The sequence below is a fragment of the Schistocerca piceifrons genome, chromosome X, assembly GCF_021461385.2.
Source record: "Schistocerca piceifrons isolate TAMUIC-IGC-003096 chromosome X, iqSchPice1.1, whole genome shotgun sequence".
Classification (NCBI taxonomy): Eukaryota; Metazoa; Arthropoda; class Insecta; order Orthoptera; family Acrididae; genus Schistocerca; species Schistocerca piceifrons.
Window position 1 is genome coordinate 580,290,171 of NC_060149.1, and position 25,263 is coordinate 580,315,433.

The 25,263-nt window shown below is 41.0% G+C and overlaps 1 protein-coding gene across 1 annotated transcript in view; it reads right to left on the minus strand.

Moving 5' to 3' along the window:
• Positions 1–13,336, minus strand: part of LOC124721870 (neural Wiskott-Aldrich syndrome protein-like) — a 111,861-nt gene extending 98,525 nt beyond the window's left edge. The window contains exons 1-2 of the mRNA XM_047247008.1: positions 13,087–13,336; positions 2,496–2,617 (exon numbers count right to left, since the gene is read on the minus strand). Coding sequence (XP_047102964.1) covers positions 2,496–2,594 — 99 coding nt within the window. The 5' untranslated portion in view covers positions 2,595–2,617; positions 13,087–13,336. The remainder of the gene's footprint in view (positions 1–2,495; positions 2,618–13,086) is intronic.
• Positions 13,337–25,263: the final 11,927 nt, after the last annotated feature.

Consider the following 25,263-nt stretch of genomic DNA (forward strand, 5'->3'; position numbering starts at 1 on the left):
AGAACCATGCAAGGAAATTTAAACCCTGGGTAGACAAAGCTACGCTAAAATAAAACCACCCACCCAAACTAGTGCCACCACAAAACTAATGACAATCAACATCAGACATTACTGACATGAATATTAATTGACCCACGGGTGAGCTCTGCTGTGGGACCAAGGCGACTAGGCGACTGCAGGATTTCAAGCATAATTTAAGCAAAACTTCCATCTCTACCAGTACCAAGCCAATATTCTGCACAGTATATTTGCTCTGCTACTGTCAGTATGTGAGATGCTTACATTCTATATACCGGGTGATCAAAAAGCCAGTATAAATTTAAAAACTGAATAAACCACGGAATAATGTAGATAGAGAGGTAAAAAGAGAGGTAAAAATTGACACACATGCTTGGAATGACATGGGGTTTTATTAGAAAAAAAAAGTTCACAAAATGTCCGACAGATGGCGCTGGACAGCAAAATGTCAGTGACTGCGCATGACAATTTTGTATAAAAGGAGCTGTAATGAGAGAGAGAATCATATGCGCCAGCAGTCGCAGCATGTTGACATTACCTGAAAAGGTGCTTTTAGTGAAGCTGTATTATCAGAATGGGGAATGTGTGAGTTCAGCGTTACAATACTATCGCCATAGGAGGGTATTTGAATGGGCAAAGGTCCGTTGACAAACGCAGCTGTGGCGAGAATGATTTCGAAGTTTGAAGCCACGATAGACCCTGTAGTGGCCGACAGAGCACAAGGCGTAATGCTGCCGAGACAGTTCAGGAAGAAATGGAGACTGTAGCAGGTTCATCTATGCACAGGGAAGTCAGCGTTTGTGCAGGCGCACCGGCATTCCATACACTACTGTTTGGTTGGCACTAAGGCGTACCCTCCGATGCTATCCATACAAAATCCATCGGCATCATGAACTGTTACCTGGTGATTTAGTAAAGCGGAGGGCATTTGCGGTGTGGGCATTTCAAAAGATGGTGGAAGATGACGATTGGTAGAGTAACGTGTTGTGGACCGACAAAGCTCATTTCATGCTCCGAGGGTCTGTCAACGTCCACAACTGCACAATTTTGGCTACCGAAAATCCTAGAACTGTCGTGGAAACTCCATAAAGCTCATTTCACGCTCCGAGGGTCTGTCAACGCCCACAACTGCACAATTTTGGCTACCGAAAATCCTAGAACTGTCGTGGAAACAACTCCATTGCATGACGAGAAAGTCACGGTATGGGTTGGATTTACCACATCTACTGTTATCGGGCCTTTTTTCTTCGAGGAAATGCGTGATTCTGGTTTTGTAACTGCTACCGTAACGGGTGAGAGGTACGCCGATATGTTACAGAACCGCATCATCCCCAGCCTGGCTGATCAACACCTGCTGGAACGTACAATGTTTATGCAGGATGGCGCCCCACCCCAAATTGCTAGAAGCGTGAAAGATTTCTTACACGCGTCGTTTGGTGATGATCGTGTGCTCAGCCGCCACTTTCATCATGCTTGGCTTCCCAGGTCCCCAGACCTCAGTCCGTGCGATTATTGGCTTTGGGGTTACCTAAAGCCGCAAGTGTATTGTGAACAACCAACATCTCTAGGGATGCTGAATGACAACAACCGATGCCAATACCTCACCGTAACTCCCGACATGCTTTACATTGCTGTTCACAACATTATTCCTCGACTACAGCTATTGTTGAGGAATGATGGTGGACATATTGTGCATTTCCTGTAAAGATCATCATCTTTGTTTTGTCTTACTTTGTTATGCTAATTATTGCTATTCTGATCAGATGAAGCGCCATCTGTCGGACATTTTTTGAACTTTTGTATTTTTTGGTTCTAATAAAACCCCATGTCATTCCAAGCATGTGTGTCAATTTGTACCTCTCTATCTACATTATTCCGTGATTTATTCAGTTTTCAAATTTATACTGACTTTTTGATCACCCGGTATTTGTCCTCCAAAGTCCTGATTGTCCGATCAATGTATGTCACACACAACTGAAAGGGGTACGGTAGACACCTGCCTTACACAAACTAAATCATCCTTCACAGATCCTAAAAAAGCCCTAACCTTACACAATCGTCGAAACACACACTTCACACCGTGTTTCTGTAGTTGTATTGGAAATGCCATACACTTAGGTGCTACCTGGCTGTTTTCATCAATCACCAAATTCACTATTTGTTTATACAATGGCTACAGCACCCAACATTACAAAGAGAGGTAATGGTAACATCTATTTCCTCCTGTATTTTAGTTTTTCCATCAATGTGACTAACCATTCGTTTACTCTTTCATTAATTCATTCCTTCTCAAGCAGTGTTCCATACATTCCATGAAGAGGAACCACCACGAGTGCACATGAGTCAAAAGACATGGCTACACAAAGCTACAGTAACAAACTATAGATTATACTCCCACAATGGACAGCTCAAGTCTACCAAATGTCACATTTTACAAGTGCGGTTAGTGCTCAACGCATGATAAAAGTGCTACATACCATACACCTGTTTCCCAGCATCCTGTGTACCTGAGCATTTTCTTCCCGTGTAAGCAGGAGTGAACATCGTTGTTCAAGCGACATTGATCCAGATTTCATTACCTTTCTTCAGTTTGCAGACCCTATAAAAGAAAAGAAAAAACGAACAAACATTAATTGAATTCTCTCTCACTGTTGGGTAGAACATTATTAATTGTTACGAAAGGAGCAACAACACTTAATGTTCTACAGCTATTTTTATTTGCAAATACTATTTATAAACTCTCTCACCCTGCCCATTTCCCACTCAAATAGCCACAATTATTCATATCGAATTTCTTCTTTTTTACATTTTTATTCATTTAATGTATTCAGCATCCACTCTTGTGAATATCTTCCTTAACAGAAAAGCAAAAAGTTTTTTTTTTTCCATTTGGTTTCAGTAAAATAAATATTCCTAAGAAAGAAGTACTGACTACAAACTATGAATGCTACTTTCCCAGAAAATGTGATTCATAGCAAATTAACTTTCTTCTCAAGTTGAATGGGCAGCATCTATGTCAAGGTCTATAAATTTGTCACACACACACACACACACACACACACACACACACACACACACACACACACACACACACACAAGGTAGTGTTTTTCTGTTTCGTGCGAAGTTCAAATTATGTAAAACAGGATGAGAACTTCAAAAACTACATTGGACTCCAACATGTTATTAGTGTTAGCAACTACTCCAATACAAATGCCTGCCAGAGCTAAACAAAAGGAAACAAGTTGCACTTAAAGTATTCACTACACAACATTATGTAAGCCAACATATGCACACCTTGTACGGAATCTGAAAGCTGTATGAGACATTAATTTGCCATTAACACTTTATCTTATGATTAAAGAAATGTTAAAGTAATAGATAGAATGAAGTCAGAAGAGATACTGTTTCCACAGCCTTCAGTAACCCAATTTTTTTTTTTTTTTTTTTTTTTTAAAAAATGAAGGTGCAATCTATGCCATAAAAACTAATTGATCATGTCTCCTTTGTAACACAATTCTGTGAACAATAGAAAACACTCCCAAAGTGAATGGAAATTATTTTCTCCTGTAAACCTACCATGAGTGGGGGGAGGAGAACAAGAATTATAATGATCACTATAATGGAACATAATTATTCATGATAGCCAGTTTGAAATTTGGACGTACTTTTGACGACATTTATTTTGCCTGTAATGCCCTTCTTACAAAATTTTTTTCTGTGAGCTGAAAAATGATTACAAGAAGTGATAAATGGTCTCGTATCAGACTGACTGAAAGTTTTTCCAATTTTAAAAAAAGAAAGAAAAAACAGGATCTACAGAATATGCGAATCAACTAAGTGAAAAGAAGCCACTAAACTGTAGTTGAGATCTGGCCAATAAGCAACTACTAATAAATGTATGGGTAGTTTTCAAATAGTTGCATGAAAATGAAACTGCAGGACAAAATACAACACAGATACAGGTGAATTGTGTTACAAGTACGTGTGAAATATACTTGACAGGCATTTGTGGGCAATGTCATGGGTAAAAAGCTCATCCTAAACCCTGTAACCATTTCCACCACATTTGGTACACACATTACTTACAATAAGGACAGAAATACTGTGGAGGTAAGAACCACCAGCCTCCTACTGGTATGTGAGTGATAATATGGAGAGAGAAAGGGGGGGGGGAGGAAGACTGACAGAAAGAGAGGGGGACGGAGGAGATGAACAGAAAGAGGGGGGAGGGGAATGGGCAGAGAAAGAAAAGAGGAGACAGACAGACACACTGAGGGGAGAAAGAGATAGGCAGAGAGAGGGAGGAGGAGGAGGAAATGGAAAGAGAGAGGGGGAGGAGGAGACAAACAGAGAAAGGGGAGGAGGAGACAGTCAGAGAGGAGGGCAGAGGAGGAGACAGACAGAGAGGAGGGCAGAGGAGGAGATGGAGTAATAGAAGACTGGAACGAATACATACCCAGGCAAAGCTGGATACTCAGCTTGTATTTTGTAAATGATGGTTATGTGTAGGATTTTATTTGAGAACAAAGTTTTCTAAAACCCTACATGATTTTTTTAATGCTTCAGGGATCAAACACTGGAGTCAATGGCTCCAAATGACACAGTTCAAGCTGACTGTAATGGAAAGTAAATTTCAAAGTTAGCTATGAAGACTGAAGGAAAAATATCTAAGCATGGCTGATGTGTGTCAGTGACAGACATCTGGGCACGAGTCAGATTATGTAATTTATATAGAACTTTCAGTAACAATGCAGAAATTGTGACACACACACACACACACACAAAGAGAGAGAGAGAGAGAGAGAGAGAGAGAGAGAGACTTAGTCAAGATTACATGAGAATACCACTGATTGTGAAGCAAAAGAATGATTTTACATCACTTCCGCATTCTTATTATTAGCACTGATATTGAGATGTCCAACTCACTTCTCACAAAAATCTGAAGATAGACTTCCCTAATCAACTGCAACAACATCAAACCACACTTTTCTTCAAGGCATTATGGAAGAAAAATTTCAATGGAATTATGTTCTGAGAGATTGACCAATTTGTTTCCTTCTCAGAATTCCAGTTTATTCCCACCCAAGTTAGGATACAGTTTGTCCAAGCAGTCAGTCAGACAGACAGCCAACCAGTCTTGGTGGGTCCAGGGGATGGTATATTAGCAGGGTGCCTTTGAACATATCATATGTGATCATGCTGCATGTAGGAACAAGGAAGAAAACACATCCTACCTACCTGAGTGCCTGTACAAGAGAGTGTTAGCAACTTGGGCCAAGAATCCTAGGTGGCTTCCCAGTTAACAGTACTGATTGGCTACACACACCTAGTGTGTACAGAGCACATTCTTTGTCAGAATTTCAGATAAACTTATAACCTCTTCTGAGGCAACATTCCTACCTCGGTACATAGGTCACAATTAACTATAAAATGTTTAACAATAACTTTTGAAAGTAGACTACAATTGGCTGGGCAACCATTACATCATCATCTTAAAACTTAGCAATGATTTCAATCTTTTTTAGTGCCTGTGGACTACTAGACACATCCTTCCATTCTCTGATTCCATTCATGAATTTCTGTCCAGTTCACATAAATTATATACGTACTAGGATGATTACAGCAAAATGTATCCACTGCTGTGCAGCCTATAAGAGACAGAAAGGTGGCAGAACAGGAGGATGACATTTGGTTCCCTTTGGCACAGTCGCATTATGTAACATTGGAGTGACCTCCTCCTGACGCCACGCGACTGACTGACCGACCACTTGGGTTTATTTTTATTGAGATAAATAAATCAGAATTATACTGTTGTTGGAATTGTGGCTGACATCACTCTAATCGACATTTACATCTATAGTGATTATTCCCTAGTCTCAAAATGTTTCATTGAGTAAAAACATAGTGTTTCTTAATCGGACACTCTGCATTCTATTAATTAGATATGCTGAAAACCAGTTCCAGAATTATTTCCACTACAATACTATTTGTTTTCCTAAGAGAATACTGTGAATTGTACAATTAAATGCTTTTGACAAATCATAGAAAACACCAGTTGCCAATATTTTGTGATTTACATTTTGCATAATCTGATTCCTGAATCGAAAAAGTCATATCCTGTGGAGAGATCCTTTTGAAATCCAAAGTGAAACTGAATAATATTTTATATTGGTATTGTTGTCTTATTGTTCTTGTGTACATATTTTTTTCTGTACCTTCAAACACATAAGCAGTCAGACTGGCTGATATTTGTGTAGAATTGTCATTGAAATACAACGTTCAGAGTGCCCTACAAAATCTATGGTCACTATGGTATTTATATAAAAATGGTTAATCAAGCAATAATTACAAATTTCAGTAATTCCAGGACACACTTGCACAGAATAATAGCAAAAAGATTCAGAATGAGATTTTCACTCTGCAGCGGAGTGTGCGCTGATATGAAACTTCCTGGCATATTAAAACTGTGTGCCCGACCGAGACTCAAACTCGGGACCTTTGCCTTTCGCGGGCAAGTGCTCTACCAACTGAGCTACCGAAGCACGACTCACGCCCAGTACTCACAGCTTTACTTCTGCCAGTACCTCGTCTTCTACCTTCCAAACTTTACAGAAGCTCTCCTGCGAACCTTGCAGAACTAGCACTCCTTTCTTTCAGGAGTGCTAGTTCTGCAAGGTTCGCAGGAGAGCTTCTGTAAAGTTTGGAAGGTAGAAGACGAGGTACTGGCAGAAGTAAAGCTGTGAGTACCGGGCGTGAGTCGTGCTTCGGTAGCTCAGTTGGTAGAGCACTTGCCCGCGAAAGGCAAAGGTCCCGAGTTCGAGTCTTGGTTGGGCACACAGTTTTAATCTGCCAGGAAGTTAGCAAAAAGATTAATTATGTGCAGTTTCATTTCAAAATACCTATGATGCTTTTAACATGTTTCTGTGACAATCTCCTAACTGAAAAAAGAAAATAGTGCAAACATGCCTGAATATTCTTGGAAAATAGCAGCTGCCATTTCCAAGCAATAATTGTCAGTACCTTAAGAAACCTGCACATCTTTCTGATTTGAGAAGTGTACTACCATCTAAATGAAAAACGTTTGCATCAGTGTATGCAAGAAACAAAAATGTTTACACTGAAATAAGTCAAGAACAAAGTTTCATTATGAAACAAAGAAAAATTGCATCTTTTAGAATGACTTAACTAAATCAACACTGGTCCATTCATCTCAGTAGTGCATACATGTTCTGTAAGAATTTTCTACTTTGTTCTGAATCCCCATATAAAATTTCAATTGCTACATTATTGGTCACCATCTCAAACTGAATACACGGTCATGTACGACCTACACAAGCAACAACACTTTTTAACTCTATGAATTTTTGCAAGAGCGAGATACCCAGTTGGTACTGTGCTGTTACAAAGCACAAATGTATTATGGGAAAATGTAAAATATTCTTCAAGACCTCTCCAGGCAGCACCAAGCCAAGCCAGGCCAACACCCCACATTGCAAACAAAGCAACAAACAGGCAGAAAAATGACACTGCAGAAAGCAGAACAAACCTGGAAGATATTGCCTCACCTCACACGAGTGAGAGGTCAGAATCACAAACTCAGCAACATGACCTGAGTGAGGAGAAGACATCATATCATTCCAGCAGCACAGCCTGATTTCGTAACAGTGTGTCCTAGTTAGATATCATGAGAAAAACTCACAATAACCTGACCGAAGCACCTTCACTCCCAGGTGCAATAATATTGTGGTCGACTAACATATTGCGGAAGACTGATTTTAGCCTAGTCTGTGAATCACAGAATAACCAGTTGAGTCTGCAAATTTCATTACACAGTGTAGTAGAATCTACTTTTGAGACTTTATTATCCAATATCAGAATTAGATTATTACCTGACCACAATATTATTGCACTTGGTCACCTGTGGTCCTTATCGGAAACATGCAGTTATGTTACAGTAAACAAGTACAGTGGTCACTAAGGAAAATGTAGCAGATTGTGAATGATTTCAAGACAGTTGTGCATGTACTGTTTACTGTAGCATAACTGCATGTTTCCGATAAGGACCACGGGTGGCCAAAGGCAACAATATCGTGGTCAGGTAATAATCTAATTCCGATATTGGATAATAAAGTCTCAAAAGTAGATTCTACAACACTGTGTAATGAAATTTGCAGACTCAATCTGTGAGGCTCAAAGGATTATTTCAAATGCTTGCAGCACAGTATTGCCAAGGATGGAATAATTTGGCTATTTCAAGTCTCTTGCAGCATATCAATTTCACAATTTAGGGTACACTCACTTAGCATTTTGAAACAATCTTATTTTTCATTATTACAGAAGAAGTCTGTCTGAAAAACAATGCACAGTCCTCTGCAGACACACTATAAGCCCTTACTCTGAAAACTAAAAATACTAACTGTACTCTCACTACACAAAGACGTGTTTTAATTATTATAGCTAACCTTGAGGATTATCTGAAAAATGCTATCATGTCTACAACATCAAATACAGCACAACCATCCATATACAGCTAGCAAAATAACTTGTACACAAAGGTATGTAAGCCATACTTTATTACAACACAATGCCAGTTAAGATCAGACAATTAGAAGAAAAAATAAATTTAAGAAATCTACCTGAGCAGCGTTTTGACTCTAGATGACTAAACTAGTGTATAATATTTATTATGTTTGTTTATATTTTACCAAACAGAAAAAATGTCACAGAATTGCTGGCATACACAAAAATCATATGTTGCTTAGGAAATATGAAGCACATGCTGAAGACCAGCAAACTATGAAGAACAAAGACAGAAACATGTGCTTGTGTGTGTTCCATTTCCTTATAATGAATTTAAGTAAAATTTTCATGTACATTGGGACAACATACAATATGTATTGTCTATGAATGGACAAATAAATAAAAAATAAAAATGTGACTGACAAAAAAAAAAAATTCCTTGGACCAACCGAGGCTTGAAGAACTGACATTTAGATTTGCAGCCTGACACACACCCAATTAGCCACTGAGCCACACACTAATATGGATACAAACCTACTAAGAAGTCCAAGGGAAAGCTGAAAAGTAATGCCTCCAATTTTTTTATTCTGCACGCTTCACTCACACAAGGTGCAACCCTTTGCCACGAGGGGCCTCCAAGTTGTAGTGTGTCATGTGGCAGCGTGTAACATGCATGAGAGGTCCCCAGAACACTGAAAGCACGAATTCAACAAGTTCAGCCACACATTCAGCATGACAATGCCAGACTACACATGAGTGCTGTGACATTTGCGACAATCTGATGTCTTGATTTCAATGTCATTGATCATCCTCCATACAGTCGCGACTTGGCCCCCTCCAATTTTTATCTGTTTACAAAACTTAAAGAACACCTTTGAGAACTTCACTTTGCCAGTGATGCAAGCAGAGGTGAGGTTGTGCCTCACTCAACAGAGTCAAACATTCTACAGTGACTGTAAAAATGAACTAGTCTCCATATGGCACAAACACGTTTGCCATCAGGGCAACTATGTTGATATATAAATGAGGGACGTGAAGAATAAAGCTTTACCATATTAATAAAGTTCGTTTTGTCTTAAAAGAGTTTTCACATAAAAATTTTTGAGGAATGACTAACTGTGTATTTAACACAGGGCCGGCATATGTAGGAAAGAAACATATGAGGATGCTATAATTACAGAGTTCTCAAAAAGTGAAGCAACCTTATGCAACAAATCTCTTTTTAGCTCCAGACAGATGCAGCGAAAAGCAGTTGACAGTAAGTTTTAAAGCAAGGAACTCTGACAGCCAAGTTTCATAATATTCGAGTCCCATAAAGTCTCCAATGTCATCAGGCTTGTGTGATCTCTCCATTGGTACTGTCATGACCTCTTACCTGAAGAGAGTGGTAAAGTGTAGCTTTCTGACAGTGGTTCACGTGACTGGGAATAATTTGATACAAACAGTCTGAGCAGGTATAGTTTCAACTTGATGGAAATGTAAATGCATAGAAATCAAACATTTGGGATACGGAAAATCAAGTCAGCTGCACCAAGTTCTCTCTGTGTTGCTGTGCAATTTCATAGGTAAATCTACTCCACATTCTTTCATGGTATGGTGAACAGTGAGGACTACATATAGATGGTGCAACAATTTGTCAATCCTACAGCAGAAGACCAGCTAGACTACACATGATTTCAGCAAGAAAATATTCCGCTTGGTACAGCATATCTCCATGATGTCTTTGGATCAAAGTTTTCATAGACAAGAGTTTTTGAGGTGGTTGTGACTCCTAAGGTCTAATATATTCCCATCTAAATTTTCTTGTGCAGATACCTTAATGACACTACTTACAAAGCTCACTCTTAAACTATTCCCGATTTGTAGGAAAGCTGAACAATGAGCCAAGGCCACTTTCAACAATTTCTATGACAGCCATTTTGCCACAAGATTGTGATACTTCCTGAACACACAGTACCTTTCCTTCTCAAATAGGGAAACTTTCTAATGCACTAAATCATGGTTAAATAAGGTAAGAACAAGATCATTAGGCTACACTACAGGTCAATGTGTTTCCAGAACCTTTATCTGGCATTCACATTAGCTGGCTTCACCAACTCAAAGGCAAATTAGCACCTTTCAACCTAACCTACACCTCAGGATACGCCACCACTACCAACACAGGGGTCCAATATCACACTCTAGTCATGAAATTTACGAAATGTTAAAATACAAGTAGCTAATACTATTTCTCAATGTTTGATCATCTCCCTTTAATATATTTAGGCTAAATTAAAACCTCAAAAAATCGACAACCCTTTGTTTCTGTCTGGTAGCATAATAAGGCATTGACACATTTCATGAAAATTTTCCAAATACAAAAATGCTGACTTATCTGAGACGATATCTTTCAGAGACAGTTTTTATACATTGACCATGACCTCCCTGGCAGGAAATTTTATCTGATGTACTTCATTGTAAGTACTGTGCATGCAGCACAATAAGTTATTAATGTACTTCGATAACATTAAATGACACCACAGCACATACTTTTTGCCAAATGCCTCAATGACATATCACTGAAGCTGACTAATGAAAGACAGTACAATGACTATTTTTTTAAGTCTTCAAAATCTAACATGCTGACACAGGTTGTCCTTTTTTGTATTCCGTGGAGGATTAGGCTATGGAGAACCAGTAAATGTTTACTACTCAATGCATGTAATAAAAGGAAAGGAAAAGGATTTGACTACTAACTTATATGAGATAGCCGTGGAAAAGGTATAAAGTTACCTTGTGTCTTGAAAAATGAATACACAGAAATTAGTTAACCACACAGGCAATTAAATGATAATTTTGACATGCATAGGCTCTGTTTTCGAAAAGATTTATCTTACATAGTTGTTGAATGGTAAGGGCCAATGCTGTCTTCAACATAAAGTTTGGTTTCAACACCACACTGCAATACTAGGCATGGTACTACTAGAGGTGGCAGGCAACTACACTTCTCAAACCTATGAAATGCCTTACTCAATGAGTTATCGGAGACCTATAGTTTAATACTGACTCCTAACCAGGGTGCAACTTTGCATTTTTCACATTTGCGATCACTATCACATGTTCAAAACATTCAGAACTTACTACATCAATTAAAAAAATGTGAGCCCAAAAAATTAAGCTACAACAAAGAAAATGTACTGGAGTCTTGACCCAAGTGCATGTGAGTGGTTGAGAGAGCTACAATGTAGGTAATCAGCATAATAAATAGAAAAGCCTTCCCTCTACGAGTAATGCAGTCTCCCCTTGCATTTTTTGTAGTTTATCTATGATATGTGTATATTATTTTATATGCACAAAACACTTTTAGATTTATTACCAAATAGTTTTTTTCTGATTTCTCTTGCAATTGAAATGTTTAGAACACTACAGACCACACAAGTTTTGTCACCACAATCAAGATCTCAGACAGGCCCCAACCACACACTAGCTGTACCATTGTAAACAGTTGTCCCAGAAATGGCCACTATCATGAAGTGTGAAGAAAAATTACACATTGGGTTCTACAAGACTTTAACATAAATTGTCTCCCATTCTTGCAACATATCTAAGAACTTCATCAGTTGGATTCAAGGAACAAATTTCTTTACATTGAAAGGAGATTTATCATTAAACCGTACACAGAAATTTTAAATTTTAATGTGTAATTTCGGTAAAACATTTAACATTTTTTCCAAAAATGAGCTTGCTATGAAGAACAAATAGACTATCATAACAAATAGAACACTGCACAGTCTTTTTCAATTTTCTTCACCACTCGGATCCCTATTTCTCAATCAATAAAAGTCCACAGAAGACTTCAGGATGGGTATGTTAAGTGTTGCTACTGTCAATCTTTGTTGTCAAGAGTAGTAGTTGTTTACTCTGCTGCATTCTGGCCATTTTTAATAAAACCAATAGGAGACACTGAAACGACCAATTCCCAGAGAAGAAAACTCATTCAGATGGAGGGTAAATGTTCGGTGGGAAGTATTACATCATTAACATAACTTTCCCGTATGTTGTACAACACAACATCGACTTTGCATATTTGGAATCATTTGATACAATCTATAAGGAAATAATGTCACGTATAAACAAGCATGGTTACATTCAAAGCATTACCTGTGAGGTGACATTTCACCCAAAGTAACTTAAAATGGAAATCAGAACAGCAAGATCTTTTTTTTTCTTTCGTTTCAGGGAATGTGAAAACATTTCCACACGGATAACTTAATCCATAACGGCGTAAAGAAAACGCAATACATTGTCCACACACAGAAAAATAGGGCAACAATCGCACTTAAAAATATAACCACATTTTTATTAATGTAGCACAGGAGTTAAATCCCCATCATAGCTGCCACACGTAGCACTGACAGTAACGCCCTAATCTTATCTCAAGGCGAGCTTCCGTATACAATAACAGGAACAAAATTCTATAATAACTTGGAGTGGCAATGAATTTATAAACAGTTGATTAGAGACAATAGTACAACACAAGCGCAACATGTCTTTACGAAGTTACTTACTGCGATTCACTCTGTGCGCACTTTCAAGCCACGGGAGAAAAACAATGCTATAGAAGCAAGTGTTATGTTGGTGGGGTTAACGATAAGTTACGATGTTCGGCTTTAATTGTTGCAGAGATGAAAACGATATCAATGTCCATGATTATGTAAAATCGTGGGAGTTCAAGTTACATTAAACTTGTATTTTTAAACAGACATCATAAATATTCTAAGAACTGACACTTCCCCATCACAACGGCATTACACTACTATTGTCTGTGCTCAAAGATAAACCAGTTACCGGACGGCTGATGAATGCAAGGAAGTTAGAAAGCTAACCATTCGTTGCTGACACAAGTGGAATACTCAAGGGCGCATTGAGCTTAGTGCGCGGCAGTACACTTTTTCTGGTGTAGCAGTAGTGTGTTTAGGTTCACGCGTTCGTCCTGGCAGCTAACAAATAGTTTTTTTTATTGAATTTCGATTCCCCCCCCCCCTCCAAGGCGGCGGACTGGCAGCAGCTTAGTATGCCGCTCTTCAACCTACAAACTTTGTTTTAAAAAGATGAAGAGAATAAATAATAAAAACAGGCGATAAAATCGGAGACTTAAATAGTAACATGGCGAAAAAAAATCGTAGAACATAAAACATACAACAAAGGGATGACGATGCAAATAAAATACATACGAAGCAGACAGGTAAAATAATAGACAGACAATTAAAAAACACGGCGACAGCATGGTTTCTGTTCGCAACACTAGAAAGACGAACAACACTGAACATTCACTGGAACACTGCACTAAAAGGGTGGCAAATGTGACAACCACAGCCGAGAGCAGGTGGGGGCAAACTGGACAGTTGATGGGAAAATAAAAAATGAAAATGGGGGTGGGGCGGGGAAGGAGAGGAAAACGAAGGGGGGGGGGGGGGGGAGGGGCGACAAATAGTTTAGAAGAAGTGTTTACTTAAGTCACTGAAAGATTGCTGTCAACGACTACAGTTAAAACAGAAACAAATGACGCGTTACAGGCCAGGGTCGTCTCTGGCACTGCATGCAGGTCATACCATCGAGCCAGTCATGACACAGTCTCCGTCAACAGTGCAATTTACAGACCAGCGTCACTCGGTTACTGCTGAACTCTGCCTTCAACATCGCTGTCCTCAGAATCATCGGATGGAAGTGGAACGTCATTCCTCGTATACAGCTGTCTCGTCGCAGTCTCCGACAGTCGACACACAGCACCCAGCGACAAAAACCAACACACCAATCACCATCATCACAACAAGTATCAGCTCCTGATGCAAACCCAAGTGACCTGCATAGTAGTAATGTTGTAGTGGAATTGATGTAGTTGACACCGCAGATGTTGCCTACACTGTGAAAGCCATAGCCATAGACAGTAACTTGTGTGCTAGTTCAGTAAACTGCCATTGCAGAGGGCAGTATACTTCCCACCAATCGTGTAGTACGGACGTGGCTATTTCAGTGCCCACAGCGGTCTCTCCTGCATCCCCCCTACCATCTGGTTTCCTCCTTCCTCTCCACCCCCCTCCCGTTGCCGCGCCTCTATCGCTGTATCCCTCCCTCTCTACACCTCCACACCTTCCATCTCCTTCATCAGGGCAATTTCCAGCGCCTCCCCCTCCCAGATGACGAACTTTGCCGTGACATCTCCCCCTTCCTTCCAACTATAACCTGGCCTTGTTCCTACACCCTCCCCAGGGCCCCCTTTTTCCTCTCCCCTCCTTCTCCCAGAGCGGATTTTCCTCCTTACCCCCCCCCTCCCCCCTGAGACCCTGCACCCCATACTTGCCTCTTTTCTTCGCACATCCCTCCCTACCTGGCCCGCTTCAGCGCGCCCCCCCCTCCCACCTCCCCCCTCTCTTTCCCTCCCTCCCTCCCTCCCACCCTCCCTTCTTCCAGTCTCCCTCATCTCCTTGCACCCGGCAGATCCTCCGTTTTGATCATCGTCAGTGTGCCAAGTCAGTGTTATGTTTAGTGCTGTTTCTACTGTGCGTCAAGAGGTGTGATTTTAATTGCTTACTGCCTTGAGGTTCGCTGTCAGTGTTTGTTATGTGCTACGCCATCCGTCAATACTTTTTATGCTCCAGTCATACTGTGCCTTGTGTTCTTTTAATTGTCGTAGTGTGTGGCTTTTTGTGTGTGCTACTTTTAAACACTTTTTTATCTCCATTTTGCAGTCACCCCTTTTTTAGTCTATTGCCTTCCATGATGTTCCCCCTTTTTTATATCTATGTTCACCATATTCTCCTCTTTGTTATTTTTAAATGTCTTCTATTTGTTTGTTCTATGTCTTTCGGCTGAAGAGCAGCGCATATGCTGCTGCCAGCCCACCCCGATGGGGAACTGAAGTACAATAAAGAAAAAAAAACTCTCCTGCAGGAGACAACACATACCGTAGCAACCATAGCAACAGGGGGAGTACATATCAGCTAACAGGCATGGATTCATATGTTGTGTTTGTAGAATGTGAAATGGTAATATGGGAAAATTACACTCCTGGAAATGGAAAAAAGAACACATTGACACCGGTGTGTCAGACCCACCATACTTGCTCCGGACACTGCGAGAGGGCTGTACAAGCAATGATCACACGCACGGCACAGCGGACACACCAGGAACCGCGGTGTTGGCCGTCGAATGGCGCTAGCTGCGCAGCATTTGTGCACCGCCGTCGTCAGTGTCAGCCAGTTTGCCGTGGCATACGGAGCTCCATCGCAGTCTTTTACACTGGTAGCATGCCGCGACAGCGTGGACGTGAACCGTATGTGCAGTTGACGGACTTTGAGCGAGGGCGTATAGTGGGCATGCGGGAGGCCGGGTGGACGTACCGCCGAATTGCTCAACACGTGGGGCGTGAGGTCTCCACAGTACATCGATGTTGTCGCCAGTGGTCGGTGGAAGGTGCACGTGCCCGTCGACCTGGGACAGGACCGCAGCGACGCACGCATGCACGCCAAGACCGTAGGATCCTACACAGTGCCGTAGGGGACCGCACCACCACTTCCCAGCAAATTAGGGACACTGTTGCTCCTGGGGTATCGGCGAGGACCATTCGCAACCGTCTCCATGAAGCTGGGCTACGGTCCCGCACACCGTTAGGCCGTCTTCCGCTCACGCCCCAACATCGTGCAGCCCGCCTCCAGTGGTGTCGCGACAGGCGTGAATGGAGGGACGAATGGAGACGTGTCGTCTTCAGCGATGAGAGTCGCTTCTGCCTTGGTGCCAATGATGGTCGTATACGTGTTTGGCGCCGTGCAGGTGAGCGCCACAATCAGGACTGCATACGACCGAGGCACACAGGGCCAACACCCGGCATCATGGTGTGGGGAGCGATCTCCTACACTGGCCGTACACCATTGGTGATCGTCGAGGGGACACTGAATAGTGCACGGTACATCCAAACCGTCATCGAACCCATCGTTCTACCATTCCTAGACCGGCAAGGGAACTTGCTGTTCCAACAGGACAATGCACGTCCGCATGTATCCCGTGCCACCCAACGTGCTCTAGAAGGTGTAAGTCAACTACCCTGGCCAGCAAGATCTCCGGATCTGTCCCCCATTGAGCATGTTTGGGACTGGATGAAGCGTCGTCTCACGCGGTCTGCACGTCCAGCACGAACGCTGGTCCAACTGAGGCGCCAGGTGGAAATGGCATGGCAAGCCGTTCCACAGGACTACATCCAGCATCTCTACGATCGTCTCCATGGGAGAATAGCAGCCTGCATTGCTGCGAAAGGTGGATATACACTGTACTAGTGCCGACATTGTTCATGCTCTGTTGCCTGTGTCTATGTGCCTGTGGTTCTGTCAATGTGATCATGTGATGTATCTGACCCCAGGAATGTGTCAATAAAGTTTCCCCTTCCTGGGACAATGAATTCACGGTGTTCTTATTTCAATTTCCAGGAGTGTATATTCGATGACCATGGGAAGAGCTTTGTTTAAAGAAAGTACTAACAATTTAAGACATGAAATTCTTAATATCTCTGCTATTGGCAGACACAGATACAAAACTTAAACCAGATCTGGGTAGTCAGCAAATAAGTTACCGTTGTCTGATGTCTTTCAGCAGAAAAATATGGATGCTTACATCTGTAATTTTCTCACAAGGAGATGGGGCATTATTCAAGATGCTGATAATGCTTTACCTAAAGATAACATCCTTGCCAAAATAAAGTCTGAATTTTTAGTCAGAGAAGTGAGAAAAATCCCAAATAAAGTAATTGAAAATGGAGATGTGAAAATCCTCCCACATCTAAGTAGGTTGTAGCGTTTAAATATCACAATTTCCTTAATATGTATATTTGTGCAGTATGTGCTGCCCAGTTGCACTGTATGTTCAATCAGTTTTGCAATGCCATGATTTCCTTAGATATTTCCATTCAAATACGGAGTGACTTTGAAGTGCTCACATAGTGGAGTGCTCGGGTGATTGCACTGTAATGGGAACCACGCCGCCACAAACTGCTGTTGCCCATTTTATCAGCAGCACACAGAAACCAAGCACAGTGCAGCTTACAGCACTTCTTACTCTTTTGATGCTCCACCCCAGCGTCCATCATTTGCACAGATTACTGCCGGTGTTCCTACAACTTGAGTGCTCTTCAATAGTGACTAGGCTAAAGCATGCAGGAAACCAGAGGGTTTGTAAATGGTAGAAAACAGGCTACATAAGGGGGCTAAGCATGCAGTTATATCGGTTTTATCTGCCTGGACTTACAAAACTAAAACATTCACTCACAGTCATACCAGCATGGCTATCCTGACATGTTACATGAATTTCAGGGTCCACAGAGTTCCATATGAGACAATCCATATCCTCCCACTCCTCTGGGCATATCTCAGCCAGATCGAGTAGCTGCTATTAACCGCTTTTGTGCTTTACTACTGCAGATCTTCTACTCCCTGCTCGTATATGGAATACTGTTGAAGACTTCTACAAGTCTGACAATGGCTTTTAAAGTCCTGCACTGTAATGCAAAATTGGCTATCTTGAATGGAGAAAATCTTTGTAGGGAACTTGGCAGCAACGACGTATCAGTAGCTTGTATCTGCGAAACTTGGTTCAAGCCATCAAAAATCGTTCAAATGGCTCTGAGCACTATGGGACTTAACATCTGAGATAATCAGTCCTCTAGAACTTAGAACTACTTAAAGCTAACTAACCTAATGACATCACACACATCCATGCCTGAGGCAGGATTCGAATCTGCGACTGTAGCGGTCGCGCTTTTCCAGACTGAAGCGCCTAGAACCGCTCGGCCATAGTACACATTCGCTTCAAGATCACTTCCCATATTGTCCCATCTGATGGACCACGATGTCAGATGCTGCAGTGTCATGCTGAATGCCAGACCTGGCCCACGAATATGGTACGCCATCAGACTCATGTGACACTGGAGTGTTACAATGGTTCTGCCCTGAATTGGAGCCATATTGGTAGACCTCTGGATTACCCATCAGTGCTGGCTGCTGTGCCGACTTCAGTACTTGATGCTGGACTTCAGTATCCATGGCTACAGGTTACAAATTTCTCGTAAGGTAGCAGTTGTAAGACCAACATGAGAACAATCTCAAACACAAGATGTTGCTATACCATAACAGGAGAATCGAGTGTAAATGGTATGGACACCATCGGTCCTACTGATCGAGTGTTCTAGGCTAGTAGGGATGGGGTGTTTATGTCATCAAGGACAGGATTCACTCTACGATATCACTGTAATGACTGAATCAGTTCTGCTCTTCTTGAGTTGTCAGCGGTCTTCAGTTCCAGTACACATGCCTAACGAATTTGTTCCCTTGTAGTTGCTACTTAGTCAAACCGTTGCTAGACGATGTTGCGTCCTACCCACTGTCTCTTACACAACATTACAAAGGCAGTTCAGACCATTCTTCTAACGATTTTCTGCTGAGCTCGCTCGCAGTCTTGCTCAAGAGTGCCAAGGTTGTTGTCTTCCTGACTGTTTAACGATGATGAAATGTTTATGTTTCCTGGCTAATGACTTTTGATACTTCCTCATGATGGAGTAACGACAGCCATTCGACCTTAGAAAATTTACTCCCCTATTTCCTTACTAATTTGTTACATAACATAACCCTCCACTTTAACATAATGTGTCCTTAATTTTACCCTTTTCTGTCTGTTTGGTTAACTGTCTTGCATACTTACATCTACTTTGAGCCTTTTCTTCATTTAAGTACAAAGAAAATCTTATCCTGGCTCGAATTATTTTTCTAGCTTCCTTTTGTTTTACACTTTCCTCTAAAACATCTTACATATTAGTGCCAATCCATTCCAAAGGAATATCACGGATGATTGTTCCCTTTGCACAATTTATTCTCTTTCTGAGGCAAAAGTAGACTGTACAAATAAAAGCTAATATCATCATACCACTAGTGGTTGATTGTTTGATTATTACGATATTTTTTAACGCTTCTTTTGATATTTTCACACATGCTGTAACATTTGATCTCCTGAAATTAGTCCTTTTTTGCAATGATTAACCCATCTATTGCCTGTAATAAAGTGGGATCTAAAGTATTATTCAGGAAGGTGCTGCTTTGCGTGGGTAATATACTTAAAGGTTTTTCCAGCAAATATAACATTGATCCAAGCAAATATAACATTGATCCGAGCTCCTATACTTAAAGCAAGAAGGTGAAACTTTGTTTCCATTATATCATACGTGGTTCTATTTACTAATAATCTACTTTGTTTTAACTCTAACTTTGTCATACCTATAAAAGTACTATTATTGTAGCAGTTCACTATTACTATCTCTGACGAAAACATAAAATATAACCAGTGGCTGATAATCCACTGAAAATGTGGTTGTGGCACTGATACTACTATTTTACTTTCTTTTGCTTCCATATTTCCTAGTAACAACAATTTCTCATAACTGCTCGTTAGTTCGAACGTTCTGCGCTCAAAAAATGGTGACCAACTCCTTGACACAATTGCTGTGGTCTCCTATTGACATAACAACGTGCGTCTCTCTTTGTTTTGACCCAAATAACACTTTATTAATTGACACTTTTGCTCACTCATCGGTAATACATTTCTACATTGTCTTCGACATCACCTAAGAGAGAGGATTACCATAAATCCTCTCCCTCCTCTGTAAAAGTGTATCTCACAGAAAACTACTATAGCAAACTAAAAAAATATTAATCTAGTTAATCCAACACAAAGTTAAACACAATACACTGCTGTTTTATCACTTATTCCTAGATCTAAGGTCGTAAAGTATGCTCTGTGCTACTCTCATTCGATGCTGTAATTTCTTTTTCTGTGGTAACATGCAGATATTTGCAGTACCCTTAAAAGATTTAACTCTACTAATATGTACAACCAATATTTTCGTTGGTAATTGCAACTTGACTCTGACCAGTGAAATCATCTTCACTACCTGCTATGGTCCTTGAAACTTTGTTAAAAGTTTCTTGGTTTTACCCTTCATGGTACACAGATTTGCTTCACATGATGGCCCTGTATTCCCATCTTCGGTGGTTTAAATCAAAAGGTAATGCCATCTTTCGCCAATACACTACTTCATACAGTGAAAGACCTAACCCTGCGTGGATTTTTGAGTTGTGTACACCCACCACATAGCCTAAACAGGTATCCCAGTCTAAATGTTAACTGTTCATATAGTGACTTAACTTCTTCATTGCGATACAGTGGACTCATGTCATATGGCCATTACCTTGTACATGGAATGGACTAGTATGCAATTTATTTACTTTCAATAGACAACACAACTGTTTCATCAGACCAGACATAAAATTAGTTCCTTGATCTGTGAATATAGTTTCTGGTGCATCAAACGTAAGTAACCAATTCTTAGCCATAGCTTGACGTACAGCGTTTGCTTTTGGATCTTGTATTGCTGTCATTACAAGTTATCTTGAAAAATGGTCGCTCATCATCAGCATGTATTTATCACTCCTTAAACTTCTATTAAAAGGTAAATCAACTAAATTCGAACGATGCATTATCATTCCTTCAGCACTACAAACTGGAGCGTTACTACAGGACCATGATCATGCACTACCAGTTTTTTTGTTTTGTTTTTGTTAGTTTGATTTTAAAAGGTACATCACTTCCTGTCATTTGAAAAGGTTTTTTCGATTCTGGTAATTTATGAAGTTGTATACTCTGGTTACTCAAATCTGTTTGTTGAGCAATGGAAAGCAATCTTTCTGAATCTCGTCTGCCAGTATCTCTCCTACCTCCACGTCCTGGTAGTGCATGATCATGGTCCTGTAAATAACACTTCAGTTTGTGGTGCTGAAGGAATGACAATGCATTGTTCGAATTTAGTTGATTTACACCATCTTGCTTAAGAAACTGGTTGTTTACTGTACACTTAGCATTCTGTATCCACTGCTTGTGCTTTTTTCAAATCTAATAGATTAAGTCTCAATACTTGCAACACTGCAATTTTCCTACACAGTACATCTGCATTCAGTTTCTTGTCACCAGGCTCGTGAACTACTTCATACTGAAACTTACTCAATTTCAATGCCCACCTTGTTAATCGACTTCAGGGGTCTTTTAGTCCTAATAACCCCTTCAGTAGACTTTAAATTTGTGGTCATATAGCTAGCAACATAAATACGAAATACTGTGTATCAAAGCTAACATCCCCTTTTCTGTGTTAGAATAACTGCGCTCAGCCTTACTCAGCTTGCGAGATGCATAAGCTACCGAATGTTATTGTCCATCTACAGTTTGACTTAAAATGATAAGCAAAGCTGTACTGCTTGCATCACAAGGTAATATATTTTTTTTCGTGAAATCAGGAAAACTTAACACAGGAACTGACGTCAGCGTCTCTTTCAAATTTTGAAACGCTACTTGTCATTCAGGTGCCCACTGAAACATAACCCCCTTTTTCAATAATCTAGTCAATGACATCTTGAGGTGTTGGGTATTCTGCCAGACATCAGCGCCATTCTTGCATGATATTTCGACAACGTGATTTGTTATCTTCGTCAGGTGCTATCTGAGACTGCTCGTTGAGTGGAACAGGTCCAGTGTTTATACCTACGCTGTTCCCCCTCCATCACTGGTTCCAGGTGTTCCATCTGTGGTCCACTTCTGCTAGCAGCGTCTGTAGGCAATCCCTCTTCGGTCCAGAGCACATGTCTGTTGCCTGCCATTCCGTTTACGGTCTGCAGCGGTTTCAAATGCTCTATCTGTAGTCTTAGGCGTTCCCTCTTCAATCTGGTGCCCCAGGACGAATGTTGATATTTCGTCTTCAGTCCCATGCACCTGCCTGTGCGCTGGCTTTCAGTTTCAGTTCAGTGCAGTGCCAAGTGTTCCCTTTGTGATCTACTCCCATTAGACGCCCCTGTGACTTCCTATCTTCGGTCTCGTGCACCTGATGTTCTATCTGGGGGTCGTTTCACATGTCCACACCTTCAGTTCTTCTTTTGTGGCGTTCTGCTCCTGCCCACATTGCAGTTTCAGCAACTCCAGTGCAGGATCCCAGATTCTACTGAGTTGGTATCAAGTGTCACGATTTATCAGTTATTCTTTACCTGTATCTCGATAGACACTCTTATAACACTGTCCCAATATCTGGGGGTCTGTGCCTAAACCCTCATTTCATTATAGTTCATGGAATGATTGAGTTCCAGACAGTGCTTCACAGTGGCTGATTTAGTTGCCTGTATTAGTCAGTTGGGCCTCTGATGTTCTCTGCATCTAATGTCCACTGTCCTAGTTGTTCAGCCAATGTACAACGTACAATATTGGCAATGTATATAATAAATTTCTGGTTTCCATAGTACCAGGCCGTATTTCACATTTCCCAGCAGTCCTCTTATTTTCGTAGGTGGACATAACACACACTTGATGTTGTGCTTCCTGAGAATCCTGCTGATTTCGGCAGAAACAGAGCCTACATTGGGCAGATATGCAACAGTCTTGCTTCATTTTGGCTTTTTGCTAGATTGTGTGAAGGCCAAAACTATGGACAGACAGAAGATGTAGCCATGGGTAGCCCTCTCTCTCCAGTGGTTGCCAAAATGTTCATAGAGAGATCTGAAGAGGAGGCATTAGAAACAGCTACATACAAACCTACATGGTTCTTCATCTATTAGGAGGATACCTTTGTGATCTGGCCTCATGGTAGGGGTAGGCTTAGTGAGTTTCTCGAACACCTGAACTAGTGCCGCCCAAATATTAAGTTCATTGTGGAACTGGATGGCCAGCTGCCATTTCTAAATGTACTTGTTAAAACGAAAGCAGATGGGTTCTTTGCTACAGTTTGTATCTCAAACCTACACAAAGTGATTTATATCTGCAAGCCATTAGCTGTCACCATCTATTGCAGAAGAACAGAGTTATGAAGACATGAGTCCATAGAACACACTCGATGTCAGACTCAGATAGTCTGGCAGTAGAAACTGGGCATCTAAAGACAGTATTCTTTGAGAATGGATATATGGCCAAACACATACAGAAGGCCCTTCATCCAGCCACTCTGCTACACAATCTAGAAGAAGTGTATGATGAAGCAAAGACTATGATGTACCTGTCCTATGCAGGATCTGTTTCTGCCAAAATCAGTAGGATTCTCAGGAAACACAACATCAAGTGTGGATTCTGTCCACCTACCAAAATAAGGGCGCTATTGGTAAACATGAAAGACGACTTGGGACTATGAAAACCAGGAATTTATAATTTGGTGCACTGGCCAAACAACTAGGACAGTGGACATTAGATGCAAAGAAAATCAGAAGCAAACTTGAGTAACACAGGCAAGTAAATCAGCCATTGCTGAGCACTGTCTGGAACTCAGTCATGCCATGTATTCTGCTGAAATGAGGGTTTTGGCACAGGCTCCCAGATACTAGGACAATGTTATAAGAAAATCTATAGATATGTAAGTGACAAATAACCTAATGAATCGCGAGACTGGGTACCAACTCATTAGAGCCTGGAATCCTGCACAGTAGTTGCTGAAAACCCAGTAAGGGCAGCTGCATAACTCCTCAAAAGGAACTTAAGGCGTGGACACAGGAAAATACCCCCAGATAAAGCACAAGGTGTACAAGACCAAGGAAGGAATGCCAAAGGACACTTCTAATGGGGGCAGACCACAAAAGAAAGGAACACCTGCAACTGCACCAAACCGAAACAGAATACCAGCACGCAGACTGTTGCATGGGACCAAATGCAAGACACCAGCATTCAGCCTAGCGCACCAGACTAAAGCGATAAGGCCTTAGAATGTTCCTAGTGGGAGTGGACCGCAGAGAGAACACCTGGAACCGTAGTAGACCAATAAAGGAACGCCAGCTCACAGAGAGGGGCTTCAGACCAAAGAGGGAACGCCCAAGGGCGCTTCCAGCGGGAATGGACAACAGATGGAACGCCTGGAACTGACGATGGAGGGGGAAGAACGTGGGTATAAATACTAGATCTATTCTATTCAACGAAATATCAAGTAGCACTTGATGAAGAATGAGTTACATTGTTTTAATATCATGCAAGAAGGATACTGATAACAAGCAGAATACTTAGCACCTAAAGAAATCAATAGATGACGGGGAAAATCTCAGGAATTTAATCTAGTTAATGGTTGGGCAATTTCTGCAAAGTCTTTGACGAATTTTCTGTAACAGTTTTGCAATCTAAGAAATACTGTTTGAGGGACCTTAAAATCACTTACAACTGAAGTGACTGTCCTCACTCCATCTTGACTAATAGTATGCTTCAGTCAAGTAACTTGTGACTGAGCGAAGTGAAATGAGGCAAGCTGCTTTTCAGTCTATCAAATACTTCTCTTAGGAATGTTCATCTAGATCATTTGAAAAAAAAAAAACAATAACGTCATTCCAATAGACCATGCATTTTTTGGTTGTAACCCTTGAAGGACAATCTAATAAGCACCAAAATGTAGCAGGTTCGATTTTTACCCTGGAAGACCCTCTGTGCTACTGTTAGTGACCAGATGATGTTGTAAAAGATGTTTTCAGCCTGTCTTCTGGACATACTTCAATCTGGTGATGCCCACTCCTTAAATCTGTACTAAACTAGCAATGACTCCAAGACTGATCAATCACTACCCTGTAAGTGACAAATCTTGTTACGTAATGCAGATGTGCTAATGGTTTGCTTGTCATTGTAGTGTTTCTCTGACCCATCGATGTCTT